This window comes from Ruditapes philippinarum, unplaced genomic scaffold, assembly GCF_026571515.1.
Source record: "Ruditapes philippinarum isolate M1 unplaced genomic scaffold, ASM2657151v2 ctg5086_1_1_1_1, whole genome shotgun sequence".
In the NCBI taxonomy this organism is placed as follows: Eukaryota; Metazoa; Mollusca; class Bivalvia; order Venerida; family Veneridae; genus Ruditapes; species Ruditapes philippinarum.
In genome coordinates, this window is record NW_026852179.1 from 47,910 (window position 1) to 73,866 (window position 25,957).

The 25,957-nt window shown below is 34.4% G+C and overlaps 1 protein-coding gene across 2 annotated transcripts; it reads right to left on the reverse strand.

Moving 5' to 3' along the window:
- Positions 1-601: 601 nt before the first annotated feature.
- On the reverse strand, positions 602-24,165 carry LOC132751748 (heat shock 70 kDa protein 12A-like). 2 transcript variants are annotated; one of them, XM_060741986.1, is made up of 10 exons: positions 23,949-24,165; positions 21,007-22,014; positions 20,177-20,382; positions 18,950-19,168; positions 13,463-13,682; positions 12,374-12,496; positions 8,992-9,194; positions 8,473-8,641; positions 7,693-7,821; positions 602-1,303 (listed from the first exon to the last, which is right to left on the reverse strand). In XM_060741986.1, the coding sequence occupies exons 1-10, from the start codon at positions 24,055-24,057 to the stop codon at positions 831-833; spliced, it is 2,859 nt and encodes a 952-aa protein (XP_060597969.1). In that variant the 5' UTR covers positions 24,058-24,165; the 3' UTR covers positions 602-830. The 2 variants fall into 2 exon arrangements, with proteins under 2 accessions (XP_060597969.1, XP_060597959.1); XM_060741976.1 differs by having other exon boundaries at positions 603-1,303; positions 18,950-19,171.
- Between the last annotated feature and the right edge of the window lie 1,792 nt (positions 24,166-25,957).

The window sequence follows — 25,957 nt, forward strand, 5'->3', positions numbered from 1 at the left end:
ATTGTTGGTCAATCATAATAAAAGACATAGGATTTCTTCAATCTACATATTTGCATAACATATAACATACATTTTTGTATACAAACACGTATTAACAGAATGACAAAACAAAGGAGCACCGAGTATGCATTAGTGATTAGCAAGGAAAATGACGGAAAAAAGATTATTTACATATTATAGACACATTTTCATTCTGACTAGAAACAGATATGACCTTTAAAATTCAACTTAAGAAATGCACTTTTTTAGGAAACGTATAAATATTGAACAAATTATATCGTATAAAGATGGCTTGTGAATATGAATACTCTAGAGCATAAAGTATTTTAAAATTGTGATATTTAACAGTGAACTAAATTGGGTCTAATACCGGTAACACGATAACATGCGTCCGATATGTCTTTTCTAAATCAATGTACGATATATCAGACTGTTCATGTGCTAGTTATTTGAGTCGCGTCACGACAAAACCAACATAGTGCGTTTGCGACCAGCATGGATCCAGACCAGCCTGTGCATCCGCGCAGTCTGATCAGGATCCATGCTGTTCGCTTACAAATCGTATTACAAGTAGAGAAATGATAGCGAACAGCATGGATCCTGATCAGACTGCGCGGATGCGCAGGCTGGTCTGGATCCATGCTGGTCGCAAACGCACTATGTTGATTTTGTCGTGACGCGGCTCATTTTAAGAATGCATATTGATGTGCCTCTTACAAGCCAATTTGATCGGTGTCTACACTCTCTTGAATATGATTTTATAATATTTTTTTTTAATCTATCATATCCATTTTTCCCAGAGAGGAAATGATTTTTGTCAGCACTGTAGTTTACAAATTGATGAAGTCGATCTTGGCCTCAACACCTTCCCCTGCTGCAACGTCAATTGCTTCGACTCTGATTTCAGTATCACCAAAGGTCATCTCCGTCCTTATTTCACGTCTCGGACCTCCACGGTCAATGTCTTTCAGTCTTAGAGTTAATGTTCCACACTGGGTTACACCGGGGTCTGTGATGAATTCAGCGTTTTCGTTTTCAGTGCTGTATATGTTAATAGTAGTTGCTGTTTGGTCACGGCGTACTGGGGTGTACCGCCTGAATATCTTTTCTCCTAGTTCTACGGACTGGTCAACCTTCACGAAAACATCGAAAACATCAGTACACCAGTCCAACCCATCTTTTGTTACTTTTTTGTCCTCGGAATGTTTATCTGGATCAAATCTACGAAGAACACCAACACCGTAAGTTAAACAAGAACATCTTGAGTTGACAATGTGAGGGTCTTGACCAAAATAAGTTGCACCTGGAATTACAAAATGTGTTCAAAAAAATAATCCGGAGAAAATATGCTTTTGATTAAATCTATACATCTTAGTTATCTAAAACGGAAAAATTAACGGATCACAATAGCTCGATTTATATCCTTTCTAACTAATTATAGAGCTATTTCTACCGTTTTATTAGAATTAATTACGCTTAGGTTTAGTTTATTGCAGTTCATCATGTTATGTACTTTTCAAGTATTTGCTTGCGGCATGATTGACTGTGCCAAACTACATATGTAACGGAACTTTTTAATTATTAATACAATTTATTATTCCTATAACAACAACATACCTCCTCAAATTATTGCTTTTTTGTATTACAAAATTAAATATACATCTGTATACTAATTATATACGTGCTTAGAGAAGATAGGAACAAGTACATGTAAAAGGTTACAAGAAAGTTGTAGCAATGCATTATGATATGAAAATAAAGCTGCATGACTCGAGATAAGCCAACGTATTTCAAGAAAACAAAACTTGAGAGAAATGTGGTAAGATTTTAAGAAAAGTAAATAAGAGTTACGACTTAAGTAATAATTTACATGTTATATGCGACTAGTGACTAATTTTGCAGCATTCATCACCATAATTCTACTGCGTGACTAACACAGTAAGAGCTATTTTTTTGGCACATAATGGCCACCTTTCGGTAATTTATGTGGATTGTATGTGCCGTTTGCAATGTATAAATTACTTTTGTCACATAACAATACTTCACTTTTAAATATATTTTTTCAAACTTTTCATGAAAGTTGGCAAGAATCTGGAAGCATGCTGCTTTAAAATACCAGTGATACTAAATTTCACACCGTACAATCAAATGGGCAGACAGCTGTTCCAGCGTCGACAGCTGTACCAGTATATACATGTCGGTGCGGGGAATACAACTGACGTACGGTAAGTATTCATCTATTTTTAACATATCCTAACTGTGTTCGAGTGAATCAATGTTATGGATTCATAGTCAACATCCTAAGGGACATGCTAACAAATTTCTGGCCCTGTGCAAGCTTTACTTCACGTGAAATTTGACTGAAAATAACCACACTATCCGATAAGATGCGGTATTTTTAGTTTAAAGTCACAAAAACTTATATTTTCTCATGATAATAAATCCTTTTATCATACGATTCGTAAACGTCAACATTTCGTCATTAAATATTCCAAACCATACCTTCAAAAAAGCTTTTCTGTTAAAGTTATAAGGTATTTAAGTTTGAGTGTCATCAAAATTTTAGTAACGTCATCAGCTGTTCGCCTCTTTTTAATGATAACATCGACAGCAATTCATCGGCAAGAATGAATAACGCTGAAAGCCGTTCAAAGAAACAATTTTCAGCGCTTTTGTGCTACAGTAACTAGGAAAGAGTAAAACTTTTTTGTTCATTTAAAATATTACTTTATTCATGATACTTTCTAATTATATTATTTTTATTATTACTTTCTATTATTTGTTGTATCTTAGCTGAGAGGCCTTTATCTCCATTTACCGCACTGTATTTCAATATAAAAAGGTAGCAAGATCTATTAATGTGTTTATGAAATATTAAATTCAAAGAAAGTAAAGGCAAATTTAACGCTTAATACGAATACACTTTATTATAAATAAAGGCATTCATCAAGTGTTATTATAAATAATGGCATATAGTAGACATGTCCCATGCAGTAAATGGCTGTGTAACCCGAGATGTCTGCCATATACGAGGGTTGTCCCAAAAGTCCGTGACAAATTTTATAGCCGGTTCATTTTTAACGCCAATGCAAAATAATTCACACATATAACCGTTAAGTTTATTATTTAACATTACAACAACTCATTTACAAAAAAATTACTCTAGTTACTTAGAAATTTTCAGTATTAACGACATTGGTTTGCGTTGCCGGCGCACGTTAGATAATTTGCATTTTGTTATAAATAGGCTGAAATTAATTACGTATATTTCAAATATTTGATGATGTGTCTGCACAATGTCACGTTGACTTCCTCTGCTGCTATGTTTAAATCATCTCTGAAAATTTTAGTTAAATAACTGAAAACACGAAAAAGATACGAATAAATGAAAATATCTCATATAAAATAGGAAAGTTAAAATGGCGACGTTCGAAGAATTTGCGGCGCAGTGAACAGGTCACTCAGGTTTCATGACTATTTCGAGATGACACATGTTACGATTTTCAAAAAATATACCAAATAGAACAGTTTAGCAACATATCCTGAGCACTTGTGTACAAAAGGCATGAACGGAATCAGAGGTTTGCGCTACAAAAATCGAAAATAAGGAAAACACGGATAGGAAGACCGATCGTCGCCGCCTATTTCCTACAGCTAAAAACAGGAGTAACGAGACCGGAAGTTCGCGTATAGCAAAAATTAATGTATGCCATCCAAACATTCAATAGACACTAACAACAACATAATTTAAGTCAGAAATTGATGATTTATGGGTACCATTATTGCGTTGAAAGCCATTGAGAGTATTTGAGAAAGGCGCCTTATATAGATTTAACGCCGTCTTTGACGTTGGACGTGCGCCGCGATTCAGTTAGCTGCCATGGTGTTTATGGCATATTTATGTTGTTTGTTAATATTTTTCTATGAAAATATGTAAAATTGTTTAAAGTATATGGGTTTATAACATATTAAAAAATCAAATTCGTACCTGCTTTATTTAGCTTTTAAACAATCTTGTCACAGAATATTGGGACAACCCACGTATATGATTTATTCAAAACATAAAAATTTTAATAATTTTTAAGAATGATTATTATTTCTATTGCACTATACATTAAAACAGATTTTAAGGATCAAAATCAACATGTTTTTCCGTATTCAATATATGGATGGATGGATAGATGGACGGACGGAAGGACGTATGTATGTATATGTTTTGCCGTGTATGCGCGTGTGCGTGCGTGTTTGCACTTATGTGTGAGTGTGCGTGCGTATGCATGTGTATTTGTCTTTAGTTCTATACCCCGATACACCAGTGACACTGTTTAACTCATATTCTCTATATTTCAGGCAGTTCAACTGATGTGTTTCCACCAAATGCTTAATGCTGTCTTGAAAAATTAAAATTGTCGATACACAAAAGTAGCATTTATAAGTATCCATTGCTGTATCTTTTTCTCCCTAATAAATTCTGAAAAGTCAAAAACACAATGTGTCATAATTGCAGTAATTAACTTCATCATATCATCGAATGATATAATCAAAGCACAGAAGGCGCTGAATTTGTTTGAATGACAGAAAGGTGAAGATTGTGAGATTATAAACCAATTTGTTTTTGTATAGTGCCACCAATGCTTTCCAGTGTTTTAACTGTAGTAAATTGGCTATAAGACTAATTGCAACACTGATAGTCAAATTGACTAAAAACAAATGAGTTGCCTGAACTGGGATTTGAACACCAGATCTCTCGATTCTTAAGCGAGCGTGCAAACCACCGTGAAGTTTTATGTAAATGGCTTGAAGAAAACCATATTATTCTAAATTAGGGTTTGTAGCTCTTATTATTTCGACGCTACACCTGTTGTTTAACACAGATGTAAATAATCATGGAGCTTCTGTAAGCATGTATATCTATAAAGAATGAAACAATATTAGAAATCTTCGACCATTCGGGAACTACTTTGCTTGAAAATTAATGCGCCTGTCATTTGACAATCTTTACGCATTGATCTTCCCTGAATTTTTCGGCGTTACATAGAGGGAAGTAACCGCTTCAAAAAAGTGGACTACTTAAGGTATTTGCAATTAACAGCATTAGGCTCTGAAATTTCGCTACCAATATTTGTTTGGTATGACGACCCAAACAAATAAAAATGGTTGGATTGACGGATTGATGGATTCATGCATTCATGCAACCATGTGTATGCAGTCAACCCTGTAAACACACGCACATGCACGTAAAAATTACACTCTCATAAAGACAATTACATGAACGCACAGTCACAAAATCATAAATACGCACAAAACACTCACATACTACACGCACAGACAAATACACATGCATACGCACGCACACACACATACGCATAAGTGCAAACACGCACGCACACGCGCATCCACACAAAACATATACATACATACGTCCGTCCGTCCGTCCGTCCCTCCATCCATCCATCCAATCCATCCATCCATCCATCCATATATTGAATACGGAAAAACATGTTGTTTTTTATCCTTAAAATCTGTTAGAAATCATAATCATTCTTAAAAATCATTTAAATTTTTATGTTTTAAATAAATCATTTTATATGGCAGACATCTCGGGTTACACAGCCACTTACTGCATGGCAACATATAGTAGAACACATATAAAAACAAATAATATAAATTAATAATAAAAATAATATAATTAGAAAGTATCATGAATAAAGTAATATTTTAAATGAGCAAAAAAGTTTTACTCTTTCCTAGTTACTGTAGCACAAAGCGCTGAAAATTGTTTCTTTGAACGGCTTTCAGCGTTATTCATTCTTGCCGATAAATTGCTGTCGATGTTATCATTAAAAAGAGGCGAACAGCTGATGACGTTACTAAAATTTTGATGACACTCAAACTTAAATACCTTATAACTTTAACAGAAAAGCTTTTTTGAAGATATGGTTTGGAATATTTAATGACGAAATGTTGACGTTTACGAATCGTATGATAAAAGGATTTATTATCATGAGAAAATATAAGTTTTTGTGACTTTAAACTAAAAATACCGCATCTCATCGGATAGTGTGGTTATTTTCAGTCAAAATTCACGTGAAGTAAAGCTTGCACAGGGCCAGAAATTTGTCAGCATATCCCTTAGGATGTTGACTATGAATCCATAACATTGATTTACTCGAACACAGTTGGGATATGTTAAAATAGATTAATACTTACCGTACGTCAATTGTATTCCCCGCACCGACATGTATATACTGGTACAGCTGTCGACACTGGAACAGCTGTCTACCCATTTGATTGTACGGTATGAATTTGCTTTCGGTGTAATGACGAAAGCAGGATATACGACTGTCATTTTATTTTTAAAAAATCACACTGTTTATAATCACAGGTTTACTGTTCGGCTGCTTGAAATAAATATACTTGAATATAATAGTTAACTCGATCGAATAACATATTTATAACATATTTTAAAAAGTAACCTTGCCTATATGAGGCAATTAAAAACCGCAATTTATGTGGAGTAATTAAACTTTATGCGATTGTAATGAAATAATATCGGACAGTAATAGCAATAACTTTTTGGCACAAAAAATGAGTAATTATCCTGACTGAAAAGGTGAGTTGATTCAACAATAATAAAAGTACAATAAATTTACAAGGCAGTGATAAAATACTCGAGCATTTTAACATGCATTGTTAAACTTTATATTAATTGACACTAATTAAATATCATCGAAATCCAAAAATGTTTTTGAAGATTCATAATTATGGAAGGAAAACGCTATTAAAATTATACGAAATGTACGGAAGGACCTCAGTTTGTTGCAACGGATCAGTGTTACAGTGTCACTTCATCTATATGCTTTTACAATGTCATTAGGTTCCCCCCTAGCACCGGTTTAAGTAAAATTCAATACATAAGACCATAACAAGAAACACACGGACTTGAAGAAGAGACATCTTATAACTGCTGCTGTACAGCACATGGCACCATTTGCAATGTTTATAAAGCAACCTAAAAATGAAGATACACCGAGATCAACAGAAACACACAGTAATTGAAATGTCAGCCCAAGATTAATTGACTCAACAAAGGTTACCCTTACTATGCTAAATATCTTAAAAGGTCTTGTCCATCTTTCAATTTGTACGAAACCTTGCAAACAAAATCAAAATATGCACTGACTAAATAGCGAAAAGTGCAGACCATGATCAGAAAGGATTATCGTGGTCTGCACTGGCCGCGTGTGTATATTCAATTGTGGACAGCACGCTTAAGGTAAATAAATATTTGGCAGCTTATGATTATAATGACTACTGTACGGTCTCTATTTATCAGTACAAACCCATTCTGTCTTGAATATCGACACTCCTTAACGAGATCATGTGGGTTTTGTTTCATGAACTTGACAGTTAATCCGTCAAAGCAACACATGCATGTATTCAAATGAGAGGACTTGTTGAACAAAAAACAAAACTTCAGAAACCCACAAATAGAAATAATTACCAGAAAAATACACACAAATTTGTTTCATCTTGTCTTTTTTCTTTTCTTTTTTTCTTTTTTCGTGACCATTTAATACAAATACTAGCAGCAGACGACAATTACGCGGGGTGTTGTAGAGGATGTGTCGCTATGGCTTCTCCACACTAAATAAAACAATAAAATATCATTTTCGTCAATTGATGCCTTACCCCTTAGAATGCTCATCCCAACCCCTGGGGGGATAATGATCTTTAGGATTGATCCGAAGTCCTTCCTCATCTCGTGCTGTACTATAGATGATTCGGCAAATCCTCCCACGAGAAACATGTACATTATATCTGGAATGTTAAATATTGGTATTGGGAATATTTCAGCATAAATCCGTTCATAGAAATCTTGGTTGACAAACGCTTTATGTTGAGCAGTAAGCAAACTTTTAATTGATGAAGATTTGTCAACTATTTTAGGCAGGCACAGTGTTTGACCCCAGTTTGCTAAAGGAAGGGTTACTACCACATCCAGATACTAGTATACAGATATTAAACTATGCCATATAAAATATTTTTTATACCGTATCAGATTTCAATCTGAAAAAAAAAACTTAAAAAATAAATGTTACCCTGTCAGAGAGGGCACAAACCGGTGAGTTGGCTGAAATGCTTCCACCCATGAAAGAATGCATGTTTATGGAAAGATTCGAATCCTCAGTAGTGCGATGCACTTTGCGTGAATTACCGTACCTAACCACTTGGCCAAGAATCCACTATGTTTTTTTTATTCGTTAAATATCTATAATAATTTGTTGAGAATTGTTCACAATAGAATAATGAAAAAAAATATTTGGAGTTGCATTTATAAACATTCTCGTTTATATTGATAAAACTCCGTCATATTTAACGTCATTTCATGTGATGAAAATGTTATTATCACAAAGAACTTTGATAATTCTGTCTGAGAGAAATGGTCAACTGGTATTCCGTATAATTTACCTTTGTTTACAGGATTGTTCAGCACACTTCCAATGGACTGCTTGATTCTATCTACGGTGGGCAAAAACAACCTTCTCATTACGCCTGGCGATAATTTAAGTAGTCCGTTTGCTGTCCACGTGATCTCTGGGTCGCCATATTGTTTTAATGCGCTTGCAATCGAACTGCCCTGTAGGAAACGCAATATGTATACATGTCAATGAAAGATAAATGCACTTCTTATTTTCATCAAAATCAATCAAAGGGAAATAACTTCAAAACAAAGAAATGGGAGAATATTACAAACGAGTTATGTGCACTCAGTAATACTATCTAAATATCCTTTTGTATTTTTTTCTAATAAAGATATTTATTAGTTCTATCTTTTGAAGTACTGATTATGTGATTATTCAGTGGTGCACTTTAAAGTAACTAAATAAAATATACGAAAAGATGGAATCTAGTTATTCACAAGGAAAAAAATATATTGACACATACTTCGTCAGAAAAAAAGAAAAAAAAAGAATAATTTACACGTACCCTTGTCTTTTTATAGAAGTCAATAAATGAGAATGGAATGGATATAGCGATGTTCGAGGACCGGTATGGACTTGCTGTCCTCTTTCGAGATTCGAACATGGCCATGAGGTCCACCCAGCCTGAAGGTCGCTTTTTCTTGAAGTGGTTAATAAGATCAGCTCCAAATATTGTGTAGAGCAGTTTTTCGAATTCCTCGTCAACGCCTTATGGATAGAAGAAAACTCAGTTGGATTTATTTTTCTTTAAGGCATGCCGTATGAAAATATCATATTAAACATATTAAGTTAAATATAAAAATCACATTTAAGTATTTTAATCGATATCCATTTAGAACGTATGTGAAATGATATATTTTAGCAATTTGCCAGCTTATATGACCCAATGTATAAAAAAATACCATCAGATAGGGCTAAGACAAAAAATATGAAGGGCTGCCCACGTGATCTCGAGGCCACCTGTGTCAAAAGTGTTTTTAACGAATTCTCATACTTAACCAAGGGGCAGGACGTGAAGTGGTTGCACACTTGGTTCAAGCGAGCGAATTGGTTGCAAACTTGACAAAATGGCGAACACGGCGTGATTTTTTGAAACGGGTGAACGAATTTTTGCCAGGCAAATGGGTTTCTTTGTTATTTTGAAGTTCATTAGTATGTCTATTCCATAATGCAATATATATGCCACACTCGGTTAAAGGTTTCAGCATCCTAGATTCTGTTTTGACGAAGTTATTGAAGATAGAAACTGATAATGTAGATATTTTGAAATTTGACATGTGACTGTTCTGGTCGGTTTTTCTCCTAATTTATTCGAATTTGTAAGTTTTGAACTGCATTTAACAATAACAAAATACGTTTCTGTCAATGCTGTACAAATGGTTTAGTTTGCAAGTCCGAAGATAACGTTCAATACACAAAAATATCTTGTTCAAGCACATTTTGGTTGCAGACTTATACTTCAAGCATTTTTGGTTGCAAACTTATTCTTATTCTATTGAAATCCGTTGTAAAACTTTGCAAAAGGAGTGTAGAGACCTATTTTCAATGGAAATTATTGACATTTATGTTCTGTTACTTGTTTTTGTTATAAATGTTATTTATACTAACTTCTTTTACAACAATTATGCACTTTATGTTTCAAATTACATGGTTCTCAGTTCAATACTATAATCATCAGTAAAAGCCTGCAAACAAAATAATAGCATATAGAAAATATTTATTGATACTTCAATTCTTATAAATGTCATCATATGTAAAATGCAAATGAAAACTACATACAAAACAAACGTATGTGAGAGTACTGTTGTATGTAAGTGAATTATTTTCATCATAAACATAAGGACATGTGCACACATACGATGTTACTCGGCAAAAATTCCAAAGTTTATCATAACCACAAGAAATGTTAATTTGTTTGTTTCATATGTGAAGATCAGCAGTTCCTTAATTAAGACATAAATTATGTAAATGTACTTTGAATATTTTTACAAACCAAAAGTTAAAATGATATGCTTGTTTACAATACTTCGGATTGATGTACATCATATGTCAATTGGTATTCTAAAGATGATTTAGATTATTAGATCATAATATAAATGATATACGATTGGTTATTTACATTGACTGATACGTGACAAAACTACTTAAAGTCATTGTTCGAGTTAGGGAATGAGGAAGATGTTTCGATTGGTCAATAATAAGGAACAATTTAAAGAAACATGTAAATAATGCCCTTGTGTCAATGTTAATGTAGTTTTTATCTACTATATAATCAAATTTATTTCAAATCTCAAAAAAGAACAATAATGAAAGTCGTTTATTGCTATTTTTTCTTCTTTTCCTTTACTCATGCCAAGATATAAAAAAGTCCTAAGATTTGTAAAAAAACAGTATATCGAGGAGAAAAAATGATGAACATAAACACAACTGAACTTCAATTTAACATATTGTGTTATATATCTATTTGAAAGACCCTGTGTTAGGATATATCTGCACGCATGCACAATTTGCATATATATTTCTTATTAGATGAACGGGTATAATTGCCTTAATATCGCTAATTATAAAAAAAAATGATAAGTTATTCCTCGCTTAAAATATGCATGCCACATAATTGACACAAAAGTTTGCAACCAAAAATGCTTGAAGTATAAGTCTGCAACCAAAATGTGCTTGAACAAGATATTTTTGTGTATTGAATGTTATCTTCGGACTTGCGAACTAAACCATTTGTACAGCATTGACAGAAACATATTTTGTTATTGTTCAATGCAGTTCAAAACTTACAAATTCGAATAAATTAGGAGAAAAAACCGACCAGAACAGTCACATGTCAAATTTCAAAATATCTACATTATCAGTTTATATCTTCAATAACTTCGTCAAAACAGAATCTAGGATGCTGAAACCTTTAACCGAGTGTGGCATATATATTGCATTATGGAATAGACATACTAATGAACTTCAAAATAACAAAGAAACCCACTTGCCTGGCAAAAATTCGTTCACCCGTTTCAAAAAATCACGCCGTGTTTGCCATTTTGTCAAGTTTGCAACCAATTCGCTCGCTTGAACCAAGTGTGCAACCACTTCACGTCCTGCCCCTTGTTAACATTAGTTTTCTTTGACCAAAATAAAAAATGTCTGTAAATCTGCAGCACACAATTTAAAACTGTAGTTACGGTCGCGCAGTATCACAATAAGTGATGTAAATTATATCGCTTTCTGATAGAATTTTTAAAACATATGAGTAACGCAATATAAAATGCTTACAGTATTTATTTACATAAGTATTTTATGAATTAAATGGTATAAATGTTTTCTGGCATTGCTTTCTTTATATTAACAATATAAAAGGAAGAAGTAACCTACATGATAATTTGTCTGTGGTGTGGACTCGAGCCCTACCCGAGTCACGAGCATGTTTCCTAGCATGACACCAGGAATGACCAGCCCATGAAGCCGACGCATATATTCATATATAAGTAACAAAGCTACAACTTCATGTCTACAGGTCATGAACTGTTGAATATTACATGTATTTTCAAAATATCTTGAGACATTTTGATAAAATAAATTCCTCATTCCAAGACAATTAGTAGAATATTCTTTGGAGAAAGTTTTAACACATATGAGCCGCGTCACGACAAAACCAACAAAACCAGCGTTTGCGACAAGCATGGATCCAGACCAGCCTGTGCATCCGCGCAGTCTGATCAGGATCCATGCTGTTCGCTATCAGTTTCTCTACTTGTTATGGGGTTTGTAAGCGAACAGCATGGATCCTGATCAGACTGCGCGGATGCGCAGGCTGGTCTGGATCCATGCTGGTCTCAAACGCATTGCATTGGTTTTGTCATGGCGCGGCTCATATAACTTGTACAAACCAACTGAACCGTGTGATCCACCGCTGGCCCTTTGTAGTTCCTTTAATTTGCCGCACTCGAGGAGCTCGTGCACAGTGATGTCGACAGTGCCCCCACCACAGTCCACTACCATATAACGAGTCCCTAAAATTAACCCAATACATATGTCGGGGAAGATCCAATATAGAAATGATAATTTATGTCTTTTAAAAACCCAATATGACGCAGTAATTATATTTTTTTTTATTTCTTAGGAAAAGTTTTTATTTTTGTTTTGCTGTTATGGTTTCCAAAAAGTTACTAATTGGCCAATTCCCTGAACCTTCTTTTGCATCTAGTACAAATATAGTAATTTGTATGGACGTCAAAATAGTACTTTGTTTACAATTTGCTACTATTATGACGTCTAATTTCACATTAAGTGCAATTTTGTTCAGATAATAAGCATCTAACATGCGCTATATAACCGTTATTTTATACGTTCATTAAAATAAATATTAAGGTTTGCTCTTTCTAAAGAACAACAAATTCATTCGTTTCTGAGCCGGTCTGCTTTGAAATTTATGTAACCATATCATCTAATATTTTAGATATACAGTAACAGTCACCTCTTTTTACGGCGGTCACCTGACCTGAACGATCGTTATGCAAAACAACAAAACTCTAGCTAAGAGAGAACACATTATGTCTAAATAGAGATGAGGGGCGTCCGTGGGCGAGTGGTTAAGGTCGTTGACTTCAAACCACCTGCCCCTCACCACTGTGGGTTCGAATCCCGACAGGGACTTCGGATTCCTTCATGTAAGGTAGCTATCAAGCTAGCTTACGGAACGTCGGTGGTTCTACTCAGGTGCCCGTTCGTGCCTGAAATAATGCACGGAAGGGTACTTGAGGTCTTCCTCCACCAGTAAAGCTGGAACGTCGCGATATGACCTATACTGTGTCGATGTGACGTAAAACCCAAAAACAAACAAACAAACAAACAAATAATAGAGATGAGAGAGGAAACTCCAACATCCAACAAGACAACGCAATTATAAACGATAGTGTATACTAGTAAATGACAGTGTTAAATGACACTGTAAGAGAATGACTAGGGTTTGAACATACCAATGTCAAGGTCGTTGGACACTAGGCTGACATCGTGGCACGGTAGTTCTGGCATACTGAGCGAGGTGTTAATTGACACGTCTGACATACTAACACTCGCACTTCTACGGCCCTCAGATAAAATATGAAACATTCTTAAACGCCTGCAATAGATTGACGCCGCTTCCGGTTCCAGAGCTATCAGAAGCTGGTCCGGTCGGTTTTCTGACACGATTCCCGCCTAAAGTAAATAAATGATAACAAACTGCTGCGCTTTATCTGCTATAAAATTGTGTCACTTATTTAATTGAAACGGCAACAAAGCAAAGTCAAGTTTTGTCATTGTAGCAACGCTATATGTCGCAACGCCGCTATATGTCGCAACTAACGCTAAATGTCGCAACGCTGACGCTATATGTCGCAATCAACGCTATATGTCGCAATCGCCTACCGCTAAATGTCGCAACGTTGCCGCTATATGTCGCACAAAAATCGATTGCCGCTAAATGTCGCAACCCCTTGACGCTAAATGTCGCACTGGGTGGAAAAGTCAAATCAGATCAGGCACATTGACTGATTGGTTTCCATTTATATTTGTAACAAACCTACCTTTCACAAATACATATATCGCATTAACAGAGGTTATATCGGTAACAAAATGAAATTAAATATAAGCCGCGTGAATTCATATCGTTACTGCGTGAAATGTCTTATTATTATTTAATACAGTGGAACGGACAACAAACATCAAAATAGTAAGTAGCGGGACACTTGAAGGTCAAAGGTTAAATTCGTGTCGGCTCCATAACTTTTTCATTTATTATGCTAATTTGATCAAACTTCACAGAAATGTTCACCGGCATTAGATATTGTGTCCCATGCAGCATCAAGGTCCCTACCGCGTCAAGGTCAAGGTCACACTTGAAGGTCAAATTCTTGTCCGCTCCATAACTTTATCATTTATTATGCGAATTTGAACAAATTTCAAACAACTTCAAACACACGTCACAATAACATCAACTAGGTATAACAGAAACGTGATACTTTAATATAATATATATAATTATACAAGCGTAAAATGGCTGCGAAACAATTGTTTGATGGAAAGGTATGAAAAACTGTTATTTAAAAGGCAGCTGTTGAGTTTTACCAAATTGCTTAACAGCATGTAAAAAAAAAATGTATTACTATGTTACACCACGAAGTTATAAATTACAATCTGATCTTAACAATTTACTGGGTTAAAGGGGAATCGTTACTTTAGTATAATTATAATAGTAAAATATTTCCTTATCACACGGTATATTTGATTGTAACTGGTCTGATCAAAAACTTTAAATAATGCGTTAAATATAAAAAATATACATTTCTTCATCCCGAACTTGTTTTCTAGTTTAAGGCAAAAAAATTAGATGGATAGTTTCAGATATACATTTTGTATTATGAGAATGTAACACATTTTGCGTGTTTGTCCAATACAAGACAGTGCCCCTTTAGATCCAGACAGGTCAGGTAACAAGATTCTATGCGTCATCATTTCCTGAGCTTTATTGTCTTGTTCAATGATATTTAGTCTCAATTACCTACCCCCCTATACATGAAAATCTGAAATCGTCCAGTCCATTGGATGTTTACGGACATGAAAAAATACTTTCTTTTCATTTGACAAAAATGAAAAATAAAAACGTTTTGAGCAATGCGAAAAATTTAAAATGTGCCCCAAAGTGCTAAAATTATGTACGAGACATTTTTTTATTTACATGTGTTTTTATTGGGAACTCGCAAAATAAATCATGTAGTGCCGCAGTAAATCATGTGTGTTATATAAAATCAAATAAGACTTGGATGCTTCGCAGCCGAATAAAGGCACTGTGACGCCGCATAGAAGCCCTGCCGCATAAAAGGGTTCAAAGTCATTGATGCGATGATTTTCCTCGCATAATAGTGGTGAACACGTTTATGCGGCTAGGCGCAAGGCATAAAGCGAAAATTGCTTTTATGCGGCGCAACAGTGCCTTTTTGCATCATAAAGAAGTTGAACCTGAGTTTATTTATTTTCAAGCCAAACAAAGTAAAGTGTTCTTATTTCAACAACTTTCGATAATAATTTATCCCTTAAACAGGGATTCCATTGTAGACTACCGTAGAACGGTTCTAACACATTAAAGTAAAAGAATCTTGTTTTATAATTTTCTTTCATTTACAAAATCGAGTTACTAGTATGCCTAGATATGCCTCTAAAACCTGCGCGCCTGTTCCGACAAATGCGGCGGCAAATTTTCACGATTTAGCGAAATCAATTTCACGACATAATAAAAATTTAGTACACAACCGAGCAAACTTGCTTGGCCTGTCATTAACAATTATCTCTTAAAAATGTTTAAAATGACGTTACGAATGATCATTAATATCCGTCAGTCCAATAAATGGTTAAAAAATATGTCATACGCCGATTCAATTTTGATTCACACATAAACACGTTGCACATTAACATAACCTTAGCAGGAGATAAATGTTTTTTTTTATATATTTATTTCATTTTTTAAAGTCAAAAAACACCCCGTCACTAATACAAAAAAGTCTTAAACGTTTAAATTGTTTAATGCGGTGACAGGGTACCTTTTTGCATAAAAAGTATTTCTTTAATGCGGAGAAAATCACCGCATAAACGACTTTGAACCAGTTTATGCGGCAAGACCGCAATGCGGCGGCACAAGGCACCGCAAAAATAAAATACACGTTATTGTTATACAGTTAATAATTTGGTAAGGTACCATGATTACAAAGTCAAATAAAAGAAAATAAACTCAAGTTTGTGCAAATCATTTTAATCCATATTTTCCAACAAGAACAAGTATATTAAAATCAAATAATGCTATTGATACTGTAATGATTAAGTGAACAATAATATTCATAAACGACTAGTGTAACCATAAAACTACATAAAACATGATATGGCACTAGAGTTTTAGTGCAGTTTGTGTGTTATCATTTTAAGAGTAGTAAATTATAAACTTAATGTAAATGTTATGATAAAAGTTATGTACAAATCTCCCATTTTTAATCAAAGAAATAAAACAAAACTTTTGGAATGCAAACTTTCAAATATAAACGAAGTACAATGACGAAAACAAATTCTTAGTACTAATTGTGATATTTTAAAAAAACAAAATAAAATCCAATGTTATATCATTTTCAGCTTTCACCTATCTCATACATTTTAAAAAATTATTATATGACCTACAAACGTTCATGGCCTTCTATACCATATACATGTACCAACATATGGCATCAACGCAAAGGCGAAGGTGTTAACAGGCATTTTCCCAACGAGATTCTCTAATTATACGTCTTATTTCGAGAATTAGGCAACTAAATCGTCCAAAATTCATAAGCAGTCTCCTGATTATAATACAGTATATTATGGAATTCCATAAACGACAGCCAAATGTTGACTGCTTACTGCGCGCTGCTTACACTATTGCTTACTGCCTACCTTGCGTTGCGCGTATTTATTTGCAATGTATCAGCCAAAGGATTCCGAGTTATCAACGATTTATTGCACAGACACGCATAATTATTTAGGTTTTGGTACATTTAATGTTATAAGCAGTGAACAATAAGCAGTAAGCCGTAAGCAGTTGACAGTAGGCAATTGACAGTAAGCAGTTGACAGTAAGCAGTAGGCAGTTAACAGTAGGCAGTAGTTAGTCAGAAGTAGACAGTAAGCAGTCAACAGTTGGCTGTCGTTTATGGAATTTCATGTTATAGTCCATGCATTTATTAATTTATCAGTGAATTCCTTTAAATGTTGTTCTAAGAATATATATGTAACTGTAAACTATTAAAGTAAATTAGGAGGCAGAAAAATACCAAGGGTCCAGCCGGGTTTTGAACCACAGACCTCTTGGTCCGTAGACGGACACCACAACCATGTCGTTAAAGGATTAATCAAACAGCAAGGCTGATGGAAGTGGCCTATATACCTACAACCACTACACTCCTTCCCTCTTTACTTTTCAGAGCTAGCCAGCTCTCCTGAATGACACTCCCTGCTTACCGCATGAGTCCGTCAAACACTTCTGACACCATTAAAGTAAATTAGGAGGCAGACAAATTCCAAGGGTTCAGACCTCTTGATTCATAGGCGGACACCTCAACCACATCGCTAAAGGGTTTACCCAACAGCAAGGCTGTTGGAAGTGGCCTATATACCACTGCACTATATTGTGTTTGACAACGGCAACTATTTCGGCAACTGAATAATTTTTGACCAATAAAGTTGTAATAGGTCGTCCATTTTTATTTTAATGCCATAAGCAGTGAATAATAAGTAGTAAGCCGTAAGCAGTTGACAGTAAGCAGTTGACAGTAAGCAGTAGGCAGTCAACATTTGGCAATTCCATAGTATATTGATTCATTAATGTTCCCAAAGAAATATTGAGATAAATATAAAAAGTTATGAAAGTATAACAATTCTGTCATAACCTTAATCAATACACCGCATAGTTACGAATATCGATCAACAGATCAATTGGGTATTATTTAATACTTACATGTAGTAAAGCCTATCTAGTCAGATTATGAACAGGCATAATAAAAAATATATTTTAAGATATAGTTCACCCTTAGCATTAACAAGCGGTTTGCTCAGTTATGTCAAATAATATAACAAATATACATGTATATCCAAATGTTTTTGTTGATGCATTTTGTGAGAAAGACATCCTCAAAGAGAAAGTTTGACTTCACACCTGGTCCGTGGTTGAGAACCAAATCCATCCCTTTTTATCAAAAACCGTTTCTATGGCCATACAAGATTTCCATAGACCGCGAAATACAACTTTTGTTTGCTTACTAGGATATGTTTTCATGTGTAAATGGTATAAATTTTAAATGTTTTAACACTTACTTTTTGTTTAAGTTCCATCTGTTATTTTCCTACCAAGTGCGACATTTAGCGTCAAGGGGTTGCGACATTTAGCGGCAATCGATTTTTGTGCGACATAAAGCGGCAACGTTGCGACATTTAGCGGTAGGCGATTGCGACATATAGCGTTGATTGCGACATATAGCGTCAGCGTTGCGACATTTAGCGTTAGTTGCGACATATAGCGGCGTTGCGACATATAGCGTTGCTACAGTCATGACATTGATCATAGTAAAAATTTCAGATTATGCAAATCCTCAAAGTTATCACATGTGTAGTTGTGCCGTTAATAGCTATAATAAAGGACGATAACAAAGTTATTATTTAACTCGGTTTGAAAAAAAAATTATTTCATTCGCTGTTGCTGAAAATGAGTGAACAATGAAATTATTAGTTGACCTAATGAATGAAGCTGACGTCGTCATTTCACGTCACTGTCATTATTAGCTCAAATCAAAATGACTTGATCAATGTCATGCTTTTTTGAAAGAATGACAAAATTAGTTTAAGACGTTAAATAAAGCATTAAAAGTTAAAAAAAACACAACATATTGTTAAATCATTACACATATACCAACCTGATAAGCAGCTTTGCGCATGAATTGCTTGGCGGAAGCTTTCCAGATCGCCGGCACAGTGATGACCCATCTGATGACGTCACAGGATATCTTTTCACCTGATTGGTCACATATCTCCTGGAGGGCAAGCTCCTTAAAATGTGCCAAGCTCAGCGAGAACACTTTCATTGCACGTGATTCCTTTCCTGATATTGATTTTAACATGGAATCTTCGTGCAGCTGCTAAAAATAAAAGAATTGATGTTATTTTTCCCTTTCATTTCACATATTTTAATGTATTAAAATAACACTATTGTAAAGCAAATTGCACTTTGATTTAGGCGCATCATTTCAATTAATAACAATTAATAATAATTAATACTTTAACGTGTAGCCACCAAAAACGATTACATGTGTATAGTGCTTAGCCTAGGTGTGTCTTTTTTCACTTTGGAACAGTACATTAAAAGTTTAGGGTATTTCAGCATCATAATACATATATACAGCTACCAACAGTATAGAGCCTGGTCAGACGGATGTGCTGGCTGGCCTGGCTCTAAACAGGCGGCAAATGCTTTTTATTTGTTTGGGTCGTCAGACCAAACAAATAATGGTAGCGAAATTTCAGACCCTGATGTTCTTATTTGCAAATGCCGAAAGTAGTCCAAACTCCTCGAAGCGGTTACTTCCCTTCAAATGAACATCAACGCCGAAAAATTAAGGGAAGATCACTGCGTAAAGATTGTCAAATGACAGGCGCATTAATTTTCGTAACGAAAAAATAGTTCCCTATTGGTCGAAGATTTCTAATATTGTGTTATTTTTTTAGATATACGTGCTAATATTCAGCCCCATGATTATTTAATTCAGTGTCAAACAACAGGTTTACTGTGAACAAAATATATCGAAATTGATAAGGGTTACAAACTCTAGTTTGGTATTCTTCAGGCTGCTATCTTATAACTCCCCGTGGACGCTCGCTTCAGAAGCATGGGTTTTTTTGTTTTTGTTTTTAATTGTTTAAGCCAAATAAACATTGAATTGAATATCAGTGTTGCAATTAGTCTTATAGCCAATTTACTGTAGTAATAAAACAGCATTGGTGACACTATACACACAAATTGGTTTATAAACTCACAATCTTCACCTTTCTGACATTCTGAGGCCCAAACAAATTCAGCGCCTTCTGTGCTTTGATTAACTTTCAGTTCCAGCAAGCTAAGGGTTATGTTAGGTAAGAGCACTTACCCCTTCAGTGTGTAGCATCATTTTAAATTTCTCAAAGTACATCCATTTTACAGACTCTTTCTGGTCCAAATCGTGATAGAAATCACGCGCAGCGTACCCGAATGAATGGAAATCCCCCTCCGGTGATAGTAATATAGCGGTAGGGATTTTCTGATCGTAAACGCCGGGGTCACCGCTCTCGTGTCGCCGCATCATGTGAACTGTTTCTGTTGATTCAAAAAAATAAATAGGAATGTCATAAAATGAAAGAATTAAGTTACTGTTAAAGGACTTTTTTTATTATTATTATTTGAAAACATTTTAACTGGAACGGACTTGTTTCGTAAAGAAAATCAAAATAACGAAAAATATCATAACTTTCTGAATTTGCCACAAGGTAAAAATGGCTCGATGATTTACAGAAATCGAAACAGCAGCATTCATTTGCCATGAAGTTGGATATGTTTCATTAATGATACGAAATGGAGGAATTTTTTACATAAAAATCTCTGCTGCTAGACAGCAATGAGAGGAAAAAATAAGAAATACAATTTTGCTAGTTCTGGCTACCAAAACTTTATAAACCACTTTTTAAACATTTTATTCTTTCGTCTGATGCGGCGTTAAGGCTTTGGAACCTAACCAGAATAAGACCTAGTTTAAATTTGCAAATATCCTTTTCCTAATTAATTCTTGCGCATGACACGTCCTGTCACAGTATAAAAACAAGTACACTGAATATCTACATTTATGCATACAAAATTTAAATCATGAGATGTGATTTATATTAAAAATCTTAACGGTTGAGAGCCTGTAAACAAATCCACACATTTTAATATTAAGAAATGTACCTGGGTCTTCCATAAAACTATAGGCATAGCCACTGTATGTAGTACCAAAATCTATTGCGACCACTACTGCATACTGTCCAAAATTTGTCGACCAACGGACGCGCATTTCTTCTAAATTATTGATACCTAAGGCACCGTCTGTAGAATGTCGTCTGCGCCGATCGCCGCTGAAGATGTCATCGTAGTTGTCCAACAATGATAGTCTGGATTTTGAAACAGTGCGTTCGCTGTTTGAATAATTCCTAGGTGGCTTTGCTGGAACAATATCCTTAGTATGACCGCATGACGTCGGTTCATGTTCAGATGACGTATGTTCATCCTTAGATTTTTCAGACGCATTAGAGCTGTTTGGTACAGGTATCGGCTTCGGTGTTGTTTGTGACTCGAAAAATCGCCTTTTCAGTTTATTTATTCTATTCCTGTGTTTAGTTAGGAAGTCTTTACCATTTGTCTGAACTATGGCCTCTTTTGTTTCATTACTGATATTAGTTTTGTCAGCAGACACTACGCTCAAGTCTGTTAGTATCTTACTGTCGTCGTCACGTGATATGTTTTCTTTCCCGGCATGCATTGGAGGCTCATTGGATGTAGTTTGCTCGGATTCGAGATTTTCGTTTTTAATGTGAATCAATTTTGATTTCGCTTTGAATTTATCGTACATATAGTTATCTTCGGTGGAGCTTATTTTGAATCTGTAATCGTATTGCCCAATAAAGTGGCCACCATTGCCTTGTAGTGGTCTGAAACTCTTCAGCGCATGACCAGTTGTCCTATCTTCGCTTTTAGAGCGCGTGTGATTGAAATCGGTTTGTTGGCGAGGTAGCGTTTTATCGTATGGTGCAAGGTGTCGTCTGCTTTCTATTTCGTGTTGTAATTCTTTGTTATATTTGTCCATCGGTGATGTATCGATACGGCTTTGTGCATTGTTTTGCTCAACATTTTCTTTTTCAATTGCATCTACTGATCTGATTTTATATTTGTTGATATCTAAAGACTTATCCTTTGTTTCTGGAATAAATGAAAACACCGTACATATTTTATGCATTGATACAAAGTGTACAATACTTAATAAAATATGTTTATACACATGTATTAGAAATGAAACTATATCATATGTCAATTATATCTACTATACTCCCATCAATTTTTCACGTGTATTTGTTTCCATTTTATCTAAGGAAAAGTAACTCTTGTAGTTGTATAGGAAAAACGTTAGTACGAGTTGTTTCCCATTACTAGTATTTATTCAGCCCATATTGCGTTAGTAACGCAACTGTGTTAATTAGTCACACAATAGAAATACAGTCATAAATACTGCAAAATCAGTGATTAATTGCCAAAATATGTATATTACAATGTATTACTAGAATTTTTAATCTTTATTTGTTATTTCCCCAAAACCTTAGTACATATTTTGGCTCATCTGGAGGCATGTAGCTTCTGGGTTGATGCTAGCATAAGCTGAAAATGCAGTGAGATGACTTAACATGTCAACGAACGTAAAAGTAAATTATTTTGTCACGTGATTGATATAAATATATTACTCTTAAACATGTTTTGATTTAGACTAAATTTGCAATTTGTGGGAATTCGTATGCAAGCGATTTCATGTTGGTCGTACATTTCAGATAATTTTATTTGTAGACGTTAGCCCAAACCGGATTCCGTACATAAAAAATATTCACGTAATACACGTGTGTACTTTGAAACAATTGGGAATTGATGAAATACAATCGGTGAAAATCACTGTCTATTTTGATACAATATCTAAACACACATAAGCATTTAGATAAACAGAGACAGTCTTGAAACAAGAAACCTGATAACAATATTCGTTATCACCAGGATGGACAATAACCATCCGTTTTTTCCCGAGCACACCGAGATATGTTCTTATCACGCCCCGGTAAAAGTGACATTATAAATTAGTCCAGGCAATACATTACTATAATTGTTGATTAGATAATGGAAAAACTATGGGAGATTTCACTTAATTCATAAACTATTAGGTACTTCATGTATTAATATTTGAAAAAGTGTTGGAATGGATCATAACCCATTGGAAAACATTGTTTTAAGTTAATTTACATCTTTACATCTATTTTAACCTTTCCAGCATTTGTTCAAGGTCTTTCACTAACATAATAACTACAAACGTGTTTATCTGAACAATTCCCCATGTGGTTTTGTTATTACCGCTATATTAAATGCTTTTTGCAACAACAAAAAAGTTTGAATTTTGATCAAATATTCTTTACTTATATCCAAAGTAACTGTTTGATACTTTATTAACTGAAATTAACTAACGACGTCTGAACAACAAAATAATAAAATAAAAACAATACAATGTAATAGATGTGTTGTTATAAGCATTTATTTGTTACATATCTTTGTATGTTACATTAAATTTGTGTTTGTTACATTTTTGTTTACTTGTTTGTTTTATATATGTGTATGTTACATGTTTTTGTGTTTATTACACGTGTGACTCCTTGCTTTAACCCGCTAAAATAGAATTGCAACATTTTATTAAGAATCGTTTTATGCTACATTTATTCAATTAACAATACATTTTATTTTTATATATGCCTTTAAAAGAACAAAGCCGTAAACCTTTATCGGTTGATGCATCAGAATTGCAGCCACTGTTTAAACCCTGCGTGACCAATGGGTTCGAATTACTGGAGTCTATGCACCTCTTAGCTCCAGCAAGTTAGGTGGTTTTGACCCCTAGTGTTGCTTTAAGTTTGTAACACCCGAAGTTAGCCAAAATCATCTTTCCTGTTTCGGCGCCATATTACCTAAATCGTGTTGGTACGCCGGAAAACCAACAAAACAAATCCTCCATCTATAAATTTACTCTACACGATCTCTATCAACAAAACATTCAATTTAAGAATATAAGCATGCGTTGTTTATTCACTAATAACTAGAATTCCTACCTTTTATTCTTTCAGTGTCATCTCCAGATAAGACTACTCGCTTACTGTTAATGTAGATGGGTCCAAAATACGAAATTTCACGTTTTGTGCCAGAGTATAAGTCAGCCATACTTGTCAGCGTTCTTTTTTATTATTATTATTATTTTATTCCATTCCAAATATTTCACACAGTAAATGGGATAGCCCTACGATTGTTTTGACATTGCAACTACGTGTGTGATATTTCACCAGAAGCCGAGGCCCGTCCTTAAATAAATTGGTATGTGTTTAATCATAAAATGTATTTCTTTATATGTTCATTCGTTCGTTCATTCATTCATTTGTGAATTTTGCCTGAAATTGTTTTGTTGTTGTTTCTTTTATTATATTTTTTCGCAACATTTTTGCACTTACTAAAAAGGGGAAACGAGTCATTTTGGACGATTGAATTGAATCATTCAAAACATGAAACATTTTCCATCACACATCAATTAATAGGGTGTTCTGTCTGGACTCCTATTAGCGGCGAAAGAGACTTTTAACGGGTAAGAACTTCGACAAAACGGCCGAAAGCAAGCTTTTATAGTTAGCTGTATATAGTAGCTTTATTCAACTGGGGATGTTTATTTTGGGAATTTATACATTTTCTTTTTCTATATTGAGTTTAAACATTATTTATCTAAACTCACCCGTGAAGACATTTTTAAGTCTGGACAAATTACAACAGTTTTACTGTAACAAAGCAGAAAAGTAGAATAAGGAAATAGGGTGACTTCAATCTACGATCCATACTATGACATACTGTAAATCTACGATCCTTAGATACAGACAAATACATTTTACATTTTACGTTTCCATCAATTTATGCATCTTTTTATATGTATTTTCTCTATCAAATCGTATTCAAAACATATAACACTAAGCATGCATTGATATATAAATCTGCAAAATTTCTTCCCGGACATCCATATTTGTATGGGAAATTTAAAACATTTTATTTTAACAAAAATCGCAGGTAACTGATTATTAAGCCCGCTGAAATAAGTACTTATAAATACGGTAGCACTAAGAAATACATCCAGCTCAAAAACGATACGTCAGAGCAAAATATGAAGAATTGAAATTTCGGAGTACCAAGTGCACAAGTTTGGACTTTCTGCCCAAAATTGAGAATGATATTCATAGCCTATGTCAAAGTTCATACTCTGGGCCTCTATTATCAGAGCAACTATCAAATTTCACCAATTAGCCTCGCCTGTTAATGAAGATTTTACGCAGCGTTCGTGGAGTAGTGGGGCGTGTTTGTGAATTAAATACGTGAACTTTGATCATGTCCACTCACTCTTAAAAGTTAACATTTTTCCTGAAGCAGTACAAGTTGTCAATTAACATTTTGTTTGGGAGAAATTTTATGTTTTGTGTGCTGACCTGTTTATTTTCAATTCCATTTTTATCGAAAACGATTGTTTTTTGTTGTCGTTTTTTTTTTTCAATTTAGAATAATGTTTTTTTTTTAAGAATCTTTTCCATTCATTGTTATCATCGACCATTTCCCATAACTATAGGGAAAATATTCTTACACGTCCCTTTAAAAAGTCCAGAATTCGTTAATACGGTCAAAAGAAACAAGTTATTTTAAAACCTAATTGATGCAAAAAAATAAATATTTTTCTTCAGTACAACGCTTGTAAGTGTCTAACCAAAAATTAAAGGATAAAATTAGTATATTCTAACAATTTAATACAAATATTGTATCTTAGATAATGTTGTTAATTTGTTGCGGTGTCTGGAACTGTAAGGGAGGTAACCCAATAAACACGTTTATACGGCTAAGGACATAGTTACTCCCCTTGATACAAAGTATCTCTTTTCTCCACTTATGACAGTCATTATTAAATTTTAGTAATTGAGGATTTGAATGACTTGAACTTTTATCATATCATTTCTAAATCCAAGCTGACAGCCCTTACCATCTTCTATATAAAACTGAAAACCATTGACTTTCTACAGCCCACTAACTTGGCTGTCCT

What these genes read in the sequence shown, in the direction of transcription:
- LOC132751748 (XM_060741976.1), bottom strand. Translation starts at nt 24,057, where the DNA reads ATGGCTGACTTATACTCTGGCACAAAACGTGAAATTTCGTATTTTGGA. An exon ending in TGGATCACACGGTTCAGTTG is followed by an intron (nt 9,195 to 12,373) that starts GTTTGTACAAGT and finishes TCTATCCATAAG; the next exon opens with GCGTTGACGAGGAATTCGAA. An exon ending in TGGGATGAGCATTCTAAGGG is followed by an intron (nt 1,304 to 7,692) that starts GTAAGGCATCAA and finishes TTGTAATTCCAG; the next exon opens with GTGCAACTTATTTTGGTCAA.